Source organism: Apteryx rowi, unplaced genomic scaffold, assembly GCF_003343035.1.
Source record: "Apteryx rowi isolate R43461 unplaced genomic scaffold, aptRow1 scaffold_775, whole genome shotgun sequence".
In the NCBI taxonomy this organism is placed as follows: Eukaryota; Metazoa; Chordata; class Aves; order Apterygiformes; family Apterygidae; genus Apteryx; species Apteryx rowi.
Genome location: NW_020451066.1, coordinates 296,351 through 315,902, shown reverse-complemented (window position 1 = coordinate 315,902; position 19,552 = coordinate 296,351). Strand labels below are relative to the sequence as shown.

Sequence of the window (19,552 nt, the reverse complement as noted above, 5' to 3'; positions counted from 1 at the left end):
TGCCCAGCCTTCTAGGGTTTTTTAGGAAAAGTCCAAAAAGCTCTATAAACATGGGAAAATTCATGGAAATAAAATGCTTATTTTACCACTTATTTCCAAATTATATTTATATTTCTCAGATTACATCTTCCAAGTTCTCTTTCATCTCTTCATTCACACTCAAACTTTACATCTATAGAACAAAGGGAAACTGTACTTCTTTGGGTTTTGCCTGTAAATTAAGAGTTGACAGCTGTTCATCAGGCTGTGTAATGCCAGCCACTCACACTGCCATATGAACATAACTTGTGTATTTTTTTCACCTGGAATATTACAAATATGAGAGAAGAAAACTAGAAGAGATGTYTTGTTTTAGTTTAAATCCGCTATTCATATGCTCTGTGATCCATGGAATGCAGTAGCTGAGATGAAGGAAAAAGAATAGCAAAATAAGAATTTCAGAGAATGATTTCATCTTTAAGCACTTTCTGCATCACTAGCTTAACATAGCTCCTCGAGGCCACATAGGCAAGACATATGTAAAATTAGATTAGAGTGTTTAGGAAGAAAGACCCATCTTTCTAGTTAGTTGTCTCAGACTACCTGATACATGACTAGAAGCTACTCTGTCCAAACAAATAACGTTCTTCCTGTAAGATGTGGGAGGCTTTTTTGATCCAGTCTGTGTTTAGAGTGCTTCAATGTGTTCTGTGGGGGAAGAACCTTCCAAAGTTAGATAGTTATCTTAGGAAAGCAGATATATTACTGGGGCTCAGTCCATAAGTCATCAAAACTCTCAGGAAGTTATTAGACGGATTATCTTTTGCATCAGCTGCTAGCTGCTACAAGAAGTATGTTTTTCGCTTCTTCCTCTGCTATGTCTGGAGACTTAACTTAGTGGTCATTCTGTGATAATTGGGATCCTGAAAGGAGAAAATGGTGTTCCCATGGTGGTCGTTTATTTAAATTAGCTTAAAAAAGAGATCTAGGAAATGGTAAGTTGTTACAATGAAGCTGCAGCTATCTTGAAAGGGAAAGCACTTATTTGAAGAAGATAAAATATCTTCATAACAATGAGACATCCAGACTGGCAAGTTGTCCAGATTTCACCAGATGCCTGGTAGGATTTCTGTCTGAGGTATTAGATATGATTTCTGGATGAATTACCTCCTCTTGGAAGAGAAAAGGACCTTTTTGCTTTGGCACTTCTCTGAAGCTTTTGAATCCCTCTAGCACCTGCAGTGAAGGCAGAAGACTGAATTAACTTGGTAAGCTGAAGGCCTGACTGTATCACCTTTGCTTCTGAGGGCACTACAATCCTGCTCTGGTTTGACTGTGGGAAATGATAACCACCTAAAAGAAGGGCAGTAACTGTTGGCTGTCCCCACTGAAGCAACAGTCAACAAACAGCATCAGCATATTGCAGTAGATGCCAGGTTCTTGCTCACTGTCTCTCAGGATAACCACTCTCCTTGTCTCCATTCAGGTTTTCGTGGTGGGGTGCTAGGGGGTTGGCTTAAAATTATCTACATTCTGTGTATCAGCAGGGTTATTCACTTTGTCACCGAAACACAGACTTGCATGTTGGAGGGGATTATCAGTTATGCCTCCAGGCTTAGCATCTTCCTCTGAGTGCAGCCTTACCTGCAATATTCTGCTAACAGGTTGSCTGTCTGTATCTGTTTTGTACTGTCAGACAGCGTACAAGCTTGGGAGGTGACGTGTTAGTGTTGGGGTAGGAGTCGCCTGTATAGGGATATGCCACCGTTCTAGTAAGTAATATTTTTATTGTAGTTTTTGTGTCAGAAGGTGGAGAGAGGAGAAAATGTGTTGGTATGTATTTACCTACACAGAATGAACAGATACTTCGGTAAGTGATAACAGGGAAGATCTTTGTATAGCCACTAGCATATCACTTGCTGTCTTTCTGTTCATAGTATCCCTTCAGAGATGAGTGAAATAATCTTGCTTGTAGGGTTGTATGCTCCTTTTGGCTGTTTTACTGAGTCCTGACCTCCATTCTGAAGTGGTCTGGGGGGAAAATAAAAGTTTGTTTTCAATTTTACTGTTGTCACCCTGCTGTAGATTTCACTGCTCTCAAACTTGAAGTCTCCTAAGGATCAACCAACTGAAACAAGGACACTAAAATAGTTTTTAATGAGTTTTTCAAATTCAAGTCTAGTATATTACTTTCCATAAATGATTTTTCTTCTGTATAGCYGTCATGGTACTTATCTTCCTGGGTGGTCATGTTATCCCTCTGAAATATGCTGCAGTAGAAGTGGATGAAGCCTTAATGATATTTCTCACCCAACCCTTCTTTAAATGTGTTTTCCCCCAAACATTAATGATTTCACCATGCTTTCATTTTCTATTAAAAATAATTTAAACTATTTCATAATTAGATCTTATCTACTTCAGCAGAACTTTAACAAGTGTGCATTTCATCTACATTGTTTTGAGCATTATCAGTACTATACTCGTACAGTTTTGCAGAGAGCGTGCAGATGTGGACAGACTTACTTGCTTTAAACTAGATCCAGTTAGACAATGAAAGCGTGACAGTAATTAACTTTGCATGTCAGAGGGTAAAGGTTCCCTAGCTGTCCCTGCTCCAGAGTGGTTGCAGTGCCGCCTACTTGGACCGCTGTTTGGTGGAAGACTGAGACTGTCCGGTGGCTGCCTTCCCGGGAAGGAGGCAGGTTTTTTGCTTTCTGCTCACCAAACCCTTCCATTAGCCAATAGTGTTCAATAATCCATAAGAAAGCGGGGGGAAGGGTTAGTTTTCTGGCAAATTGTAAGTTGCACCATTTCACAAAGGGGTCTCACAACTGAAAGAGCCAACACAAAATGAGGGGGGAAGTGTCTGACCACAAGAATTACGGGAGAGAGGAACCTTCGACTTTCTTGCAGGCTGTTATATTGGCTCAATTTGTGTCTCAAAACCTTTGTCTTAGTGAGATCCCACACTGCTGTGTTATGGAATAAAGATCTTTCAGTCAAGGAATGATAGCATTACAGACTTTATAAATTGGTAAAATGAATACAATAACAGCAAATAAGAGGGAAGAATATATCCTTCCGTTTCCTCCCATACTTCGCAGCCTACACAAGATTTAAGCAATGTATACCACAATTTGCAGAGCAAGCTAAAAATGTACATGAACAAGATGTAAATAGTAACCAATCTTGGCTTTGTGGATGATAAGCAATTGGTTATCATTATTACCTAAATATAGTAGTTGCAAATTGATTGCCTTCTAAACAGCAAATCCACATATACAGGTTTTAGGCTGCTTGTATATAGGCATATTCCATTTATTTTTCTCTACCTGTTTTACAGTATAATTTTTTTGAAAACAATCCAAACTTCAGCTATTTTGCAGTACATGTTTATGACTTGCTGATTATTTGTCCCAATGTCTTTTCTAAAATCTGATGGGAAAACCCTGCTTTTAGTTATTTTACAACTTTGTTGACAGTTTGTGCTATAACAGCTATGGTATGATTGGATTTATGCCAAGTTAGGAAGTTCTGAGTGGAAACTTTCAGCCTTCTGTTTATAAAACCTTGGATTTCSCTCTCTCATACACCCATAGTCTTCTATGGGAGGAAGATTTTACTGTGATTCATTAAAAATAAAAATAATAATAATAATTTTTCCTTTGAAAGCTGATTTCATAGATGGATAAAATATTGAAAGACAAAGGGGAAAAAAATCGGGGCTCCTAGGAGAAGTTTTAGCCCCAATATCAATGGGAGACTTATCAGTCATAACTGTAGCACAACGTGTGGTATCTTCTCTCTCTTCATAAAAATACTGATAAATCCATTCCTGGATGCAGGAAAGAATAATGAACTTTCAAAATCAAAAGTGAGAATTGCCAGTTCCATGTGTTTTTTCAATGACATACAATTTACTCTTAATATGTCTTTCCATATGTCTTACTTATCTTTCAAAATCTGTTGCATCTATTCTTTAACATGCTGTATGTTAAAGAAAAAAAATTCTAACACAGATAGAAGAACTGGAGAAAGGCAGTAGATATTTCCTCTCTTCTGTTTTCAGTGAGAGATTATATTAAGCACTATTTTTGCTTCTGAAGCCAACCTTTTGGTGAAATATGCTATTATTTAATCATTATTATATTTATTATATAAATGGACTGTTTTCACTGGATAGTACCTACGTCCAAATGCATTAAATTACACCCACCCACCCCATGCATATTTCACCTGGGAGATTCCCATGCCTGAAAGAGCAAAATGATCCTTTCACTTCTCAAGAGCCACTTTCCAAGTTTCTAGAGATCAAAGTATCTAATGGCTTTACAGCACATACGAGAAAGAGTATGTGGTCTCGGTCCTGTTTGGCGGGCATGGGTATCCACCTCATAACTGACACAGATGTCTGCAGGACTTGTTTCCAAACCTAAGCTAGAATTGAGCAAACAGATTTGATTTCTGCATAGTCAGAAAGGAGGGTTGTACGTAAATTGTGTGTTTAAAATGACAAAAAATGTCATCTCCAGGTTTTTACATGTGCTCTTCAGTATGTGGAAAGACATTTCATGGGTAGTCTTCATATACCCAGCTAAAAGTAAACTCTGTTCAACATTCAGTATGAGTCCTGAAAAAGCATGCTGTCATCCCCCCCCCCCCCGAAACTTCAGTAGGAAAAGAGCTTTCAAATAAAATATTGCAAACGTGTGGGAACAAYCATGTTTGGTGTTTTGTAAGGGATTAATGGCTCTTGCATTTTCAAAATATAAAACATGTTTTGCTTCCCAGGAAAATTGTCATAATCATGTAGTGTCTGTTTGGAAAAAGGACTAATTGTGTTCCTAAAATGATGTCTCCTAAATTGAATRTTCCATTTATTCTTCTCCACCACTTTTGGTATTTCTGTTTTGTTTTGTTTTAACAAGTGGCTCTTGTTTGGTCTATTTTTTTTTTTATTTAGACTAATGAACAGAATGCTGAACTAGAAGTTCAGATCTACAGTTGCTGGTTTATTACAGATGTCTGTGCAGTGGCAACAAATAGTGTGCATGTGCACGAGTGTGCGTGTGTGTTTTTAAATAAAAAGAAAGCAGAGGTTTGCTCATTTGTTTGCCTATTGTGAAGCTGTCCTGCACCTTTCTACTCCTTTGTAATAGGGTGAAGGCTGCTGAATGGCGGCCTTGTGCCATTTGTTGATTGTAAACCTCCCTGTTAATCCACAGGAACCTGCTGGTGTGCGCAGCAGGAGAGCTGTGTGACAAGTGGAAATCTGGCTGGGGGGGGGAGGAAGGGGGGTCACAGGGGATAATAATCATTCAGCCATCAGCCTTTGTCACCCTTAAGCCTAATTGTTACCCTTTGCTGGTAACCACATTGAAGTGCTGGCCTTTTAAGTGTTTCTTGATTTCACTTGGCACAGGCTTCCCCATAGGCCCGTTTATCGGTGGGTTTGCAACGTATCAGCTTGGCTGCGTTTGGGTTTTACCAGCCTCGTTGAATTTTCTCTTTCCATTCAAAATAATTCAGGAGAGTCCAAAGTGATGGAAGTGGCTGGATGGAAACTGTGTGGTTGTTAACAAATTTCTCTCTCTCAAGAGCGGCGCTAAAGCAGAAGCAGAAGGCTTTACCGTGCTGCAAACCAGCTGGTTTGTGGAGTTGGTATATGGGCAACAACTTCCGTTGATACGGAGACCTGACTGCAAGAACAGCCCTTTCTAAGCAGCAGCAATATAATTTTCAGAACCTGAAAGGGGGTGGGGCAGGGGGAAGCTTTCTGCATCTCTGTATGCATTTGCACCAAAAATGCACCCTTGCTTTCAGTTGCTTATCAAAACTGAAAGTGTGAGGATGGCTGAGGCAAATTATACTCACAGTTGCTTTTGCAAACTCGGTGGGGGGGGTGGAAAGAGAATTAAACGATTTAAAAACAACAAAGAAGAACCTTTAAGGTGTAATATCTTTTTTTTCCTAACAGTCAGAAACTGGTTCTTCCACTTTCCTTGCCAGTTATACATGCTAACGTAGGTATTGCACTTTCTGTTGTTTTCCTTGAAGAAGTTTGGGGTAGAAGCTTCTAATGTGAAGTATAGTAGCAAAAATGAAGCCTGACCCTGGGGCTTTGCAATGGGCAAGTATCTATAAATGTAAAGTAAGTTTGTGTTTTGGGATACCTTGTAGGGGAAGGAGGGCTGTTTCTGTGTTTCCCCCACCCCTGTGTGGCGGGGGTTGTGTCAGGACATTTTACATAAGATTGCTTAGGCTTGTATAAGGAGGAAAATCCCTGGGTTGCTGGTGCAGGCCTTGGAAGTACTTCTGATCAAATATACTTTTCTTCTAAGCAGTTGGACACAATAGATTTCAAGCAGATGCAGCAAGTATTTTCTCTGCTCCGATCTGATAGCCTGTGTTTGAAAGTTGTGTCAGTAGTGGTGATGGTAAATTCAGGGTCGTTACAGGAGTCTGATTACATAGCGTGATTACAGTCTTATTTTCAAGTCCAGTCTGGTGGGTTCTTCCACCTGGCTCAGTATTTCAACAAAAGGCTCAATAATACATTTAAGCATTTGATAAATGTTTTGACCACTTTGTGCTTGCTACCCTTTTACAATAAAAGGAGGTCATTTATTTAGCAGCTTTATTTTTCAGTAGTCTGCTCATCTGTGTTAACGATGGYATATTTTCCTGCTTCTTGTAGCCATGTCATTGTGCTGTTCGGATTTCTCTCTGAACAGTGCAAGTCATACTGGTACCTGTGTGGGCCTGATACTTCCATGCAGAAGATTTAACTAATAAAAACTTTTGATTTGAGAAAAAGATCAGCCCTCGGCTGTTATATCTTCAACCTTCTGTGGTGTGGTTTTAATTGTAGCTGCTGAGTCTGGTTAATAATTCCGTTGCAACTGTTTTTGCAGGACATGTCTCAGGAAGGCTATGGAACCAGATCTCAACCCTCTATGGCCCCAGGAAAACCTAACCACGAAGACTTGAATCTGATCCAGCAAGAAAGACCATCGAGCTTACCAGTAAGAAGCTAATGTTTCTGTTACAGTATAGGATTTAAAAAATGAAAACACTTAATGTAGGACTTTATTGCATCTAGGATGAGCAGATGAGAAATATTGGAAAGAGAAATACTAACCAAAGTTACTAACAAATGGTTTTAAAAATACATTGAGAACAGAGAGCTTATATATGAGTGGACTTTTACTTACGTAGGCTTTTACTGGTTCAAAAATACCGTTATTTATGCACATCCGTGTTTGTGCACGTGTGTATTTGCATAGAGGAAATGGAATGAATTTTTTTTTTTAGCTTCGGGAATTCCATACTTCCACAAAACTATCTGATGATGAAGAGGCTTTTGTTACTCCTATCCCTTTTCTAAGGATTTCAGTAAGTTTTGATTTRGAATGCTGCTGCCATGATTTATTTGCTCCAAATCCCAAGCACAGATAATGAGTTTGACATGTTAATTCTGGTATGGTCTATTGCTACTTTCAGAGGTGTAGTAATCATAATGACAGTGATACTTTGGATAGATTGATCTTTTGGTTAGATGATTATTTTGAACTAACCTTTCTTAGTTCTCTGAGCTCTATACATTCTGCTGTGGGGGAAACAGCACAAATAAAATTAATCTGCTTTGCAAAGACACTGCAGCTACTTGTATTTTTGAAGGTCTTCACCGTAATAGACGAAAATCCTCTTTGACCTTGTTTCTGTATGCCTCTGTTTGGGAGGTTTTTTGTTTGTTGGCAGTAGCATGAACTTAAAACAGCTAGAATATGTTCAACTTAAAAGATGAAAACTGTTTAAACTAAGTGAGCTTTGGCTTGGAATAATGTATCATAAACCTATTGGATATTTCCTGTTCTTCACTGGGCATGTATTCATTTCCAGTTGGCAGAGGGATCCCTGTGTATGCTTACCTTATCAGCTAAATTATTTGTGAAATTTAGTAGTTTATTGCATATTTTATCTCTGACACATGCCATATTGCCAACCCTTAAAAATAGAAAAAGTATTGAAAATCAATCTGTAAGACTTCCAGTAATACACAGTCACTATATAAAATGTCTTATATGATGACAGTCCTATGTGCATGCCTCACTCAAATTCAGCTCTCCTCCCCCCCCCCCCCCGAAATCAGGATCACCTTAATAGAATTAAAAGAAATGCTTTGGAGCTTCTTTTAAAAACAACTTTCATGCAATAAACATCTTCATAGCCTTTTAAAGTTGTAACTTTGGAACCTAGGACAGTATATGTACAAGAAATGCTTTACATGCTGTTTGAGATAAATGTATGTTTTAGGAGCAGCTGTGGAAACTGGTGTAAGAAGAGCTATCCATTTGCTTTGAGCTAATTTTAATTTGACAGGTTTTTTTCAATAAATCTTTTTTTAAAAGACCAATTTYCCTGAACAGGTCTGAAAAACAAATGTTGGCAATTAGTTTAAAAATACTAGCGAGTGTGGACATTGAACTGTTCTGGCAACACCTAACTTCTTAAAAAGCAATGATATTAAAAGGGACATTTTATCTCCCAGTTTTTCATAAGCAGTATATATTAGGGTAGATGGAAGTAAGGAAGCTCCTTATCAACTAATGGTCTGCTAATTTGCCTGTGATTTTCTTAAATGACTGTCCTACTTTTAATGCGTCCTCTGTCCTACCTCCATCATCGTGATATCTAAGCAGAGTATTGGGTATTATCTGTGTCCCTAAGTGTTTGGTATATTTAGTAGCTCATTATTATTCTTGGTATGAGTAAGTTGGTGATATTAACAGTGAATATTAACCATTTTGGCCACATAGCTTAAATTGTAAATTGGTCCTAAATGCTGTTATTCATGCTGAAAAGCTTTGATACATATCCACAGACCACTTCATATACTCAAAAACTCTGCTGTTTGGATAGGGAGGGGAATGGGAGGTGTTTTCATTTTGTATTGGGATGGGGGTGTACCAAAATCAAAAAGAACTGTAGCTCTACGTATGTGGCTGCATTGTTTGTTTTCGTAGTGTGAACAAACTCCCCACCATCTTAATTCCAAGTAAAACGTCTTGGAAATTAGGAACAGCCCATACATTCAAAGTATGGTGAGCATGCTAAATGCTTTCATATAGCTCTACAGGGGGTAAGCATGGCTTGAACATATAAACATTTTTTTTTTCCTTGAACAACAGAGTTCTGTATTTAGTTTTGGACTACTTATGAAAACCTGTGATCACTATCCCTCATTTAGTATCCCTAGTTATAGTGTCATTTTGGAATACTAAATATAAGCTGCTTAAAGTTGTTTTCAAGATTCCTTATAATGCTGTCCTTGAGGGTAGTCAGTAAGTCTTCATTGTATATTGCAGTTTGAAGTGATAGCAGTGGTGCTGCGCTTTTAATAAAATTTGGTTATGTTTTGGTTTTGGGAAATTTGCCTGCTATATTTTTGTTTCTTAATGGCGTTGTGTGAAATCACAGCAGCTATGTAGCAAACTCTTACAAGTGTCTAAAACCAACAAAAGAGATGTAATAATGAATGGTGAATGGTGTTCTCTGATGTGGCTTTAAAAAAAAAAATTTTTCCTGTGATGGATTCAAAGAGGAGCTAGCCACTTTCTGCAGCTCTGAACGCTGACTTGTCATCCTTTTGGAGAGTGTTTTTCGGCAGGTTTGTGTCACAGTGAGCACAGCTAAACAGCTCTATAGTTGTTCCATTTCCTTCACACGTTGTATATAAAAGTCCTGACATGAATGTTCCCATAAAGTTCAAAGCAGACAAATTTGTAATGTGGGTTGGTAACAAATGGCTCCAAACAAAATATGGCTTTATTAGCCACTTCTAATGGGCTGTCAGGGTCTATACAATGCTTGCTTTCCTTTGCCCTAAATGCTCTGATACCTGGAGGGTTTGACCTGGAGGTCTTTGACCATGTGGAGTCACTGAGAGCCCAAATGAAACGCTGCATAGAATAGTGCTCAGAGCACTTTTGTTGGAGTCACAGTTAGAAGGAAATCTCAAGCTTTTGAGAAAACATGGGTGTTTGGTACTCTGTGAAGGAAAGGAAGTCATAAACAGAAACTGTTCCTTATTAGGGAAAAGGAAAAGAAGGGGGAGAGGCCTGAATGAAAATGTCTGGAGAACAGCTACTACAGAATATATTTGCCAAGATTCAGGGGATATAGGCAAAATACACACTTCTGCTATTGTGGGAAACGTAGAGCGGTCTTACAGAAGAAGCTTCCAAATGATAGATCTGCAAATTTGTCATTGCAGTAAAGGAGCTTATGTCAGCAGCAGGCTCTGTGTGTCTGTGAAGACTAATACTTTATTTTACCTTTAATGAGTAATTTTGTAAATGTTCACATTGGATTGTGTTGATAGGATGAAGAGCAGAAAACATGTGAATTTAATTTCTTTTATTGCCATCAACATGAAAGTTATTTCAGATAGACATTGGGATTACATTGCTCTGTTTTAATAAGGTCTTTTTTGCCTGGTGTCAAGTGTGCTTGTTTGGGGTGTGAGGTCAAATGGCTTAGCCAGGGTTGCCATGCCTTTAAAGCAGTGGTTTCTGCTAATTCGTCCTTGTCGCATCCCCCTGGTGAAGTTTCACGGCTGCTTGAGCCACTCCAAATCGGGGTGGCTGCAGTGGTGCCGCGTGCCCCGCGATGTGCTGGCCATGCCAGCCCACCTCCTCCATTGTCGCTCCTGTGACCAGCCAGCAGAGTCGATTCAGGGAACTGACCAAGCTGAGAAATAATCACTCTTTTTATTTCTGGGTTAATTTTTGACTGGATCACTGTGTAGTTGCCTGCACATCAGTGGAACAGCAAAGGAGGAGATGGTTGGTAACCTGTAGCTGTGGTGGGAGAGGGAACAGTGGGGCTGCAGCAGCTCTGATTTTTAGCCACATCCTAAAGACTGTACGGTCTCATTAGAGTGGTTTAAGATGCTGTCACCCTGTCAGCTAAGACATGGTGACAAAACACATCTGTGTTTTTAGTCTGAACCCACAGTGATCAGAGAGCCCTAAACTGGTAGAAGGCAGTTCACTTTTTTGGTAAGGTAAGGTGTTTTTTGCCAGCTTACAGCCCAGAGCCGTTTCACTGAGGGGTCAGTGAGTGCTAGCAGCAATGCTTCGGAATGCATGGCTGGAGGCAGCAGCGATGGTAGGCTTGTGGCAGCCTTGATTTAGATCAGTGTAAACTGTTGTGAAATCATGGCCTTAGTCTTGTAAGTTAGCTCAGGTATCATTGTGTGGAGGTCATCTGATGCCAGTGGGGAAAGGTTATATCTGGAATTGAGGGAATCAGTGCTTTACTAGGTCACTCTGAGTTCTGTGTTCATGGATTAATTCTGCAATGTCACATATTCACTGGGTTTCTTCATGGAGGCAGAACAATTTTTACAGAAAACAAAATAATAGCTAGCAATGGAGGTAGACTACTAGTTATGCCTTATGCATTAGACTACTAGTTATGCCTTATGCATTATGGTGATCTGTGATGTTTAATGTTGGTTCTACAATGTCTATAGTAGTGTAAGCTTCAAAGTAAGGTAGGGCTTAAATAATGCATACCGTTGCTTGGACAGATAAAATTTTTGTGTTATCAGTAGCCTTGTGTCATTATGCTTGGTACAGTGGAAAACAGTACAGTAACAATCCTTCCTGTTTTTATTAACYGCTTTGCAGATCTGTTCTACCTATTTTAGTGAGCCTCTAAAGGCTGTTTAGAGTGCTGGACAGGCATGCCTCTGGTCAACGCGCTTTTCTTTATTATARAAGAAGAGTTCTAAATTAGATTTTAGAAGATCTCAGTTGAAAACGGGTGGTGAACTGTAAATACAAAACTAGATATACTTGGCTCATGGAACAACATCATTTCGGATGCATGGCTTGATAAGTGCTAGCTGTGAGAAAATATATGGAATGGTTTGGGAATCTGCTTTCCCTGTTGGACTTATGGAGTATGAAGTAGTTTGGAAAGTTGTTTCTAGCAAGTGTTCTCCCTGAACAAATGTATTCCATGGCTGAAGTCTTAATAGACCAGAAAAATAATTTCCAGTATAATCCGAGAAACGGTAGTTGAAAGTTGGTAGGAGATACCTCTTTTTCTTTTCTCATAGGTTAAACTACTGGGGCCAGGGACTCTGGTGACATTTATACAGAGCTTAGTTCAGTAAGCCCTAATCGTGATCAGGGTTGCAGGCACTTCTATAATGTAAATATTAACTACCGCTGTAGTCCCTCTGGAAAGGAAAGATCAGTAGTAAAGGAGAGGTGGTGCAGCAACCCTTTTATTTTGTAGTCCAAGTTGGAATCTTTGCAGGTATAAAAGTTAGAAAACTTGATCCAAATTCAAGTGACATTTAAAAAATACAGGATATTATTTCTGACTTGAGAAAGCAGGGAAAAAAATCAGTAAATGGATTCTTCATAGTGGCAGGTGAATGTAGTTGGCAGTTGGTAGATACATGGATAGTACATAATAGCAATTTTGTCCTGTAGTTATTTACTTTTATTCATGTCTCTGTTTGAAAATAACTGGGAATATGTTAAACCACAAGCAAGAAGGAAATGTGAGCATGCAATACTTGTGAATTAAATTTTCCATTGTTTTTACGTCAAGTARGATAAGACTGGTGTGTCTCCTTCCCACTTTCCTTTCTTTTTCCTGCAATGTTGTAAAATAACTGAATGATCTTGTTTTCCTTTGTTTGGGTCAAGAAATTTTAGCTGAAAATTGTTACTCTGTGAAAGAAGATTATTGACTCAACAAGCCTTCAATTTTCAGTGAATAACACTCCCACCCTCTAGCTTCAGGAGCATGTGGTGCATGCATTCTATTTTAAAGTACAGACTGTAATTTAAAACTGAGGCAGTTTGATGCCCCACTGAACTTTGTTTAAGCCTGGAATAAAAGGAAAAAAGCTTTAAGTTGCAAAGAAGTGACTAAGCTTTCGCAAATGCTTTTCTTAGCCGTTATGCGTAGAATTGGAAAAAGTTGCTATTTTTTTCCCCAAGTCAGTTTAATTCCCAATCAAATGCAGTTGCTAGTTTGTTTCTTTTTCCCCTTGCCATTCCCTGTAATAAACCGCAGCCAGAACACATTTCCTACAGTATGTGTGTATAGAGATACCAGGTGTAGCTGTTCCTGAGGAGGTGCGCGCGCTCTGGCGCCGATTCTAACGTGGGTTCTGGAGGTGTGCTGGCCTGGGTCAGAGCACTGGGTCACAGCCAGCGCGAGTCACTGCAGCCCCACTGCAGTCGGTGCTATTATCGGGGTGTGAGTTTACGCTTCGTATGGGCTTGTGTTGCTAAAAGTCCTGGCCCGCTGCATGTCCGTGCAAGTTTTACACTTGGCTTCTGTGGAGCCAGGATTTCATGTGTGTGATTAAATTGATTCCTTTATAGAGAATCCACTTCTAAATTCAGTTTAAGTGCTGCTTTGGGGCAGACGTACAATTTAAATTGTGCAGAGCAGCCTACAGCATATGCTGTGTGCATAGGGGTAAATTTAAACCCTAAAACCAGAAGTTTTGATTCTTGAAGGTGGCATTTCTTGCCATTAAACTGTGTAATGTGAAGAGATGGTTCTGTTGTTATTCATTTGTATTTTGTGCTTTACAGGATTGCTTGCTTTTGCTTAATAATGAACATATTTATTTAAAATGCAGTGTTACGCCTGTCATTGAAGTAGAAGTATTGTAAATGATATGTAACTACTCCATCATATTTTCCATTTTTAAAATATATTTACAATGTTCGCAATGTACTTCTAGTAACTAAATTACTAGTATCTTTAAGGACCTGAGAAAATTTAGTTAGACCTGAGGAAATTTGGTCTGGCCCCCTAGATGAAATTTATGAGAGAAAAATGATAAGGGATTATAGAGCTCAGAAACAGTTAATGCTGGAAAAACTTTTATTTAAATAGACCAATATGGATCTATGTAGAATATTAAAGTACTAGTGGCTTTCTTTTTTTTTTTTTTTTGAAGCCAAAGCAGTTGCCTGGAAGTGCTTTGAACATCTGAATACCAAGCTAGTATTGGGGTTGACTCAAGAATTAAACTGGATTGAATTTGGATGGTTGAAGCAGTTTTTCCAGTTTTTCCCTCTAGTTGTTCCCTCCCCAGAAGTTGCTGCCCCCATAGCGGGGGCATCTGAACTGTACCTGCAGTAGCCCCTGAACTGCCACAGCTTGCAACTTGAAATACGGAGGTAAGCCGTAAGCAGCACAAGGTTACTTTAATGTGCAGGGCTGTTAGCTGTAGCAGTTCAGGTGTCTCTTCATGCATGGCTCAGACGTACCTGCTGCAGGGGCAGTAACCACATTAACTGTCCTTTTAATCTGCCTAAATTTCCCAGTCAATGACTTTAGGTTATGGATTTGGGAATCTAGGATGACTGTGTTTTCTTCTGTTTTCTCGAGGGCTGGGGTTGGGTGTGTGTATGTGTATTTTAACTTGATACAATGTGTGCACAATGCATATAGTATGTAGATGCAGGCATGTCTTGTCTATATTTGGTTATTTGTAAATTTTGAATTGATAGCATACTATAAATTCCAAAGCTTAATATATTCACCAGAGCATATCTTTTTTCATGCCTGTATGAACATTGGGGTTACCGCACAGAAGGTAAGACAAAAGAGTGTTACTCACTTGAATACCATTTCAGGAAGTACCTGAGACACTGTAAATGTTTATTTTATTTTATTTTATTTTTACCACAAGTATTCCTGTAAGATAGCTTTTTTTTTTTTTTTTTTAACGGAATGACTCCTTTACTTGTGTTTGCCAACCCTTCTGAAGTACGACCTCAGCTTCACAACCTTGACTAAGCACAGTAGCTCAGTCTGACCAGCGGCATCTGAAGTTGAACAGTAGATGCCTTTTCTTTTTCTTCCACCATCTATTCCTGTTTGTTTGGGAATGTGTTGGCTTCTGGTGCTGTTGTTACAACCTTCATTCAGAAAAACATTACCAGTCTTTGATCTGTAGCTCGCTTATGAGTGGTCCTATTAAATTTACTGTTTCTGTGTAAGCGGATGTTTGCGCAGTCATGGCTAATAGCGTAAGGCGAGGGCAGGTTTCGCAGTGCTTTTCTCTGATTGTTTACGGTGTGCCCATAATTGCTAGGGATTCTAAGTGCCACCATAGTGCAAACGCTCAGCATTTGTCATGTATTATGTGTTTTGTAGTAGTACATAAGAATCCCAGTAAAGTATCTGAGTCCTGTAGTGTGTGAGACTATTCATGTTTTCCTTTAGTTTTCTGAAGCTTGAAACAGGTTTTTAAATTTCTCTCAAATTTATTTTCTTGAAATCTGAAGCCTTTTGTTATGTTTAATTCTCCGAAACCTTCCTTCCTTTGCTGGAGCCATATATGTTGTGTTGACTATGAAGTCTTCCCTTTAAGAGCAGTGGCTTTTATAGCTTCTGTGTTATATTGTGGTGTAGGTGAAAAGTACTTCTGCGGTGTGTTACATGTTGCTAAATGGGCTACCTTTATCAATTGAACTTAAACATATATGTACAAAATAAAGGTTGTTTTGTTTTTTTTCCCCCTGCGGTTATCTTTGGAAAGCACTGCATTTTAACTCACTGCAGTTTTCATTAATGTCATACAGATTATTTGTGCCATTTCCYACAGAGTTTCAAAGTCCTCTGGAACTGGAACTATCTTTATAAAGAGGGTGCTGCTTGAATTGGCAATGTAATTTAAGGGAGGATTGAGGGGGTGAAGCATTGTAGTGTATTGAAATCAAGATAGAAAAGCTGGTAACTTCAGGAAAAGGCTACTTTCAGTTCCCAGTGTTTAGGTTTTTGATCTCTTTCCTTCCATGCAAACAACTGCAGATGGCCTTTTTAAACATCTCAACCTGTGGAATGAGAATTATTGTATTAAATTAGTATTAGGACCRGAATTTTGAGACACATTTGAATGATTTCATTAGTATAGGAAAATATGCCATCATTTATTTCACATCATAGTTAAGTGGCATGAATTTATAACTGTGTTGTTTTTTTCCCCTCCCCTCCCCTCCAACATGGAAATTGATTTAATAGCATATCTTTCACCATATTATTGAACTTAATATTTTGGGAAGATGCATAAATTTAAACATATGTGAGAGTATGTATTTATCTGATTTTATGTAGTAATATATTATGCAGCTGTAACCTTTGAGTTAGGTTTGCAGGATATACAGTAGTGGACTTGGTTAAGAGAACAAAGCTTACTTCATGTCATAGCATCATAAGGTGTACACTTGCACATGTGCATTTATAGTGTCATAGATTAATTTTACCAATGATTTGCACAAAAAGTAATTAAAGAGATTTAAAACATTATTTTTGTTTATTAAACTGCAAACTATACAAAGGCCAGTACTTGTTTTCAAGAAGTATGGGAATAAAGTAACAGAAAGCGATCCAAGATTTTTTGACTAACTTGTTAAAATCAAAATAATTTTGCAAAATTATATGGGTATATAAAATTGTGTATGCATTAAGTACAAACATTAGCCCTAGTGAACTAATTCATTGTTGCACAGGATATAACTTAGTGCAAAATGTTATCCTTCAATTTTACACTTTTGTGGTGAACTAAAAAGCTTACCAGTTTTTAATATGATGCAACAATGGAGATAAAAGAAACACTCCAGATTATCTCTTTCACTTATTTAATTTATAGGCCATGTCAAGATGTTAATAATAACACTTAATGAAAACTTCATAAAAACCTATTTTTTTCCATCCAGTTTGTTTATGTATTGTTTCATGAGGAGCCTACAGTAAATCAGGAAAAGCATAAAGTTGTTCCGTGCAAGTTTCGATGCAGTTCTGCAGCGCATTACACAGAGGATTTATTGAAAAAAGACTAAAAATTTTAGGATTTTTTTTTAAATTATTCTAAGTGACATCTCACAGTTGTGGCCTCATTTAGATTCTCTCATAGTCAGTTTTCCCTCCATCTTCATTCCTTTCCTGCAGTTTGCTTGTGTCTTTTAAGAAGACTTCTGAAGTAGGATGACTGTATACACACACTACTAGTGTTTTTTAAATGACTGGATTCTTCCTGCATGGCTTATTAGCCATTTTGCCCTGGGAAATTTTGTTGGGAATCATAGTAAAAGCCTTTTTGTTCCTATTCTSAGGTATGACAAAGTATAGTTTTTGGGGGGGTTTTTTTGGCTCCAGAAGTCTTTGGCTGCTTCTGGCCAGATGGTTGGTGCAGTGCTCAGACAGTGGCTTGGCTCCATGTGAGAGGGGCGCGCTCTGCCTACCTAGAGAGTTGTCTTCCTTGTCTGCAAACAAAGAGAGGCCAAATGTCAGATCCTGTAAAATGTTGAGAAATGCACACACGCATGTACTCACACATATGTACATACATACATATATACACTTCAAGTCCTTTTTTTTTGCTGGTTAGACTACAGAATCTATGGAAGAAGGAACTGTCAAAAAAAAGGGGGGGGGGAATCAACTAGTGATTTCTAGTGACTGCTTTTTAACGGCTGTTTTCACAGTAGTAAGGTCAGATTGAAGTCAGTCTTGTAAAACCTTTACCTTATTTTTGCCAGAGAAAACAAACTTTCAGCTGCTGTATAATAATTGTGGTCACTTGACCTCCATTTCTATGGAGGTGTGATCAGAGGACTACAGTCAGCTAGCCACTCACAGTAAGAACTATCCTTTATCACTTACAATGTACAATGAAACTACAGGTTCAAAGCATAAATAAAGGGCCTATAGACTGATGTCTTTTTTTTTCACCACCCACATCGAAGAAAAATGTAATTCAGAAACAAAACATGAGATCAGCTATGCAAAGAGGTTTTTAAATTGTTTATTTTAAAAAATAGAAAAAACAAATCCCTCTCTTGATACTTAGTTTTTCACTTTAAAAATGATTACTTTTCCAGCAATTTGAAAGACATTCTGTATAGCCTTCTGTGTATTTGAATTTCTCACAGATCCTGATTCATGCTTATGAAATGTAGATGTCATGGGCTCAGTTTTGTCGAAAGCTGAATTGCATAGCCCTCTTGCTGCAAAGCTCGTGCATTTGTGCTCAGCCAAGTACAGATTGGGCTGCTAATGTTCTTCCAAGTTCAGCCTGGGGTTATAGGTTCAGGATCATATGATCCAGCTCATGCTTGTGAGCAGTATATGTGTCCCAGTCTTGCCAGGGTAAATGATAATACCTAACAGCAAGTTCTGGCCTGTGTTGCATCTTGGACTGGGAGAACGTGGCTCGGCAAAACAAGGTGGCACGTATTGTTGCTCTTGTGGCTGGGTATGTGAACAGCTCCTATGACCTGCTCACATCAGAAAGGTGAGAAGTCATCTAGCACTAAAACATGTGCATGGGTGGGGTGGTGATGTTGGCCGACTAGTATATTTTGTACTACATTATTCAGGTTTTAAGCCATTTTGAACACTGGAGTGCCCTATCAGATGGGAGCTTGCCTTTCGAATAGGGGTACTGAAGCTTGTAACTTCAGCTTATAACTTGGACGTGACCTGTCCAAAAGGAGGCAAAGTGTCTGAATTTCTGCAAGGAGTAGGGTTAGTTTTCCTCTAAACTAGGTAATAGCCAAGTTACAGATGTAATGCCATTTAGGCCATATATAGATGTATATATAAAAAAAGAAAGCTTCAAGGTGTTGGGTTGTTCTAGGATATGTCTGTTCTGCAACTCCCGCTGTCTCCTCTCTAAAAAGGGTTCATAGGGTAACCCAACTTTACTAAACTGAAAGGGAGTGTATTCCTTTTATCTTGGTTTAGATAGAAGGTATGATTCTCTAGGGAACATGACACCTAGAAAAAGAATTGCACTGCCTTCTGAACACTTGGGAAAGCGGATTAAAAAAATATAAATGCATCTGAGCTTGAATTTTTGGCTTCCTGGGCAACATACTGTACTATTGCTAGAATACAAGGCCAACTCTACGGCTTGATCTTTTAAGTGGATATTTTTATCATGCTTAATAAGAGCATACTGATGAGACCACGATATATATTAGCTAAGTTATCCTCTGTTTTTCTGTATCACTATTACTCTTTATTACTGGAATCCAGAGTGGCAAAATTTAAAAGCAAGCTCGGTCCTTCCCTGTCTCCGCTGAACTAATCTTGCCACTATCCTCACTCTTTTTAATTTCAAAAAAATAAAACAAAAACAACTTTTTTTTTGTCGGAATTGCACTGAAATTAAAAGACTATTAACCTGTTGGTTTAGCAAGCCCAGGCTTTTTCACGCTGAGCGAGTGCGCGGATATGGCTTCCTCGCTGGCTGCTCGGTGCTGGGAACGGTTTCTGACAAATATAGAAGTAGCAGTTACAGAGGTGGTTTAGCGAGTCCCCGGGAACATTCGTACCGCTCTGCAGCGACGCGCATTTGAATGAGGGGAAGGAGGGTACCAGCTATTTTTGCTTTCGCCGGGGAGCGAAGGGAAGGCAGGCCGGGCGCTGTGCTGTGCAACTTTCCCTTAATCCAGCCCCACCGAGCTGCTCCCCCGTTCTCCCCTCGACTTTGCCCTCTGAGCTGGCCTGGTCG

General features: G+C 38.9%; 1 protein-coding gene across 14 annotated transcripts in view; it reads left to right on the top strand.

Moving 5' to 3' along the window:
• The window catches only part of ARID1B (AT-rich interaction domain 1B), a 257,557-nt gene that overhangs the window by 14,347 nt on the left and 223,658 nt on the right, over positions 1-19,552 (top strand). For all 14 annotated transcript variants that reach the window (XM_026088579.1, XM_026088580.1, XM_026088568.1 and 11 more), the window contains exon 2: positions 6,894-7,004. In XM_026088579.1, coding sequence (XP_025944364.1) covers positions 6,897-7,004 — 108 coding nt within the window. In that variant the 5' untranslated portion in view covers positions 6,894-6,896. The remainder of the gene's footprint in view (positions 1-6,893; positions 7,005-19,552) is intronic.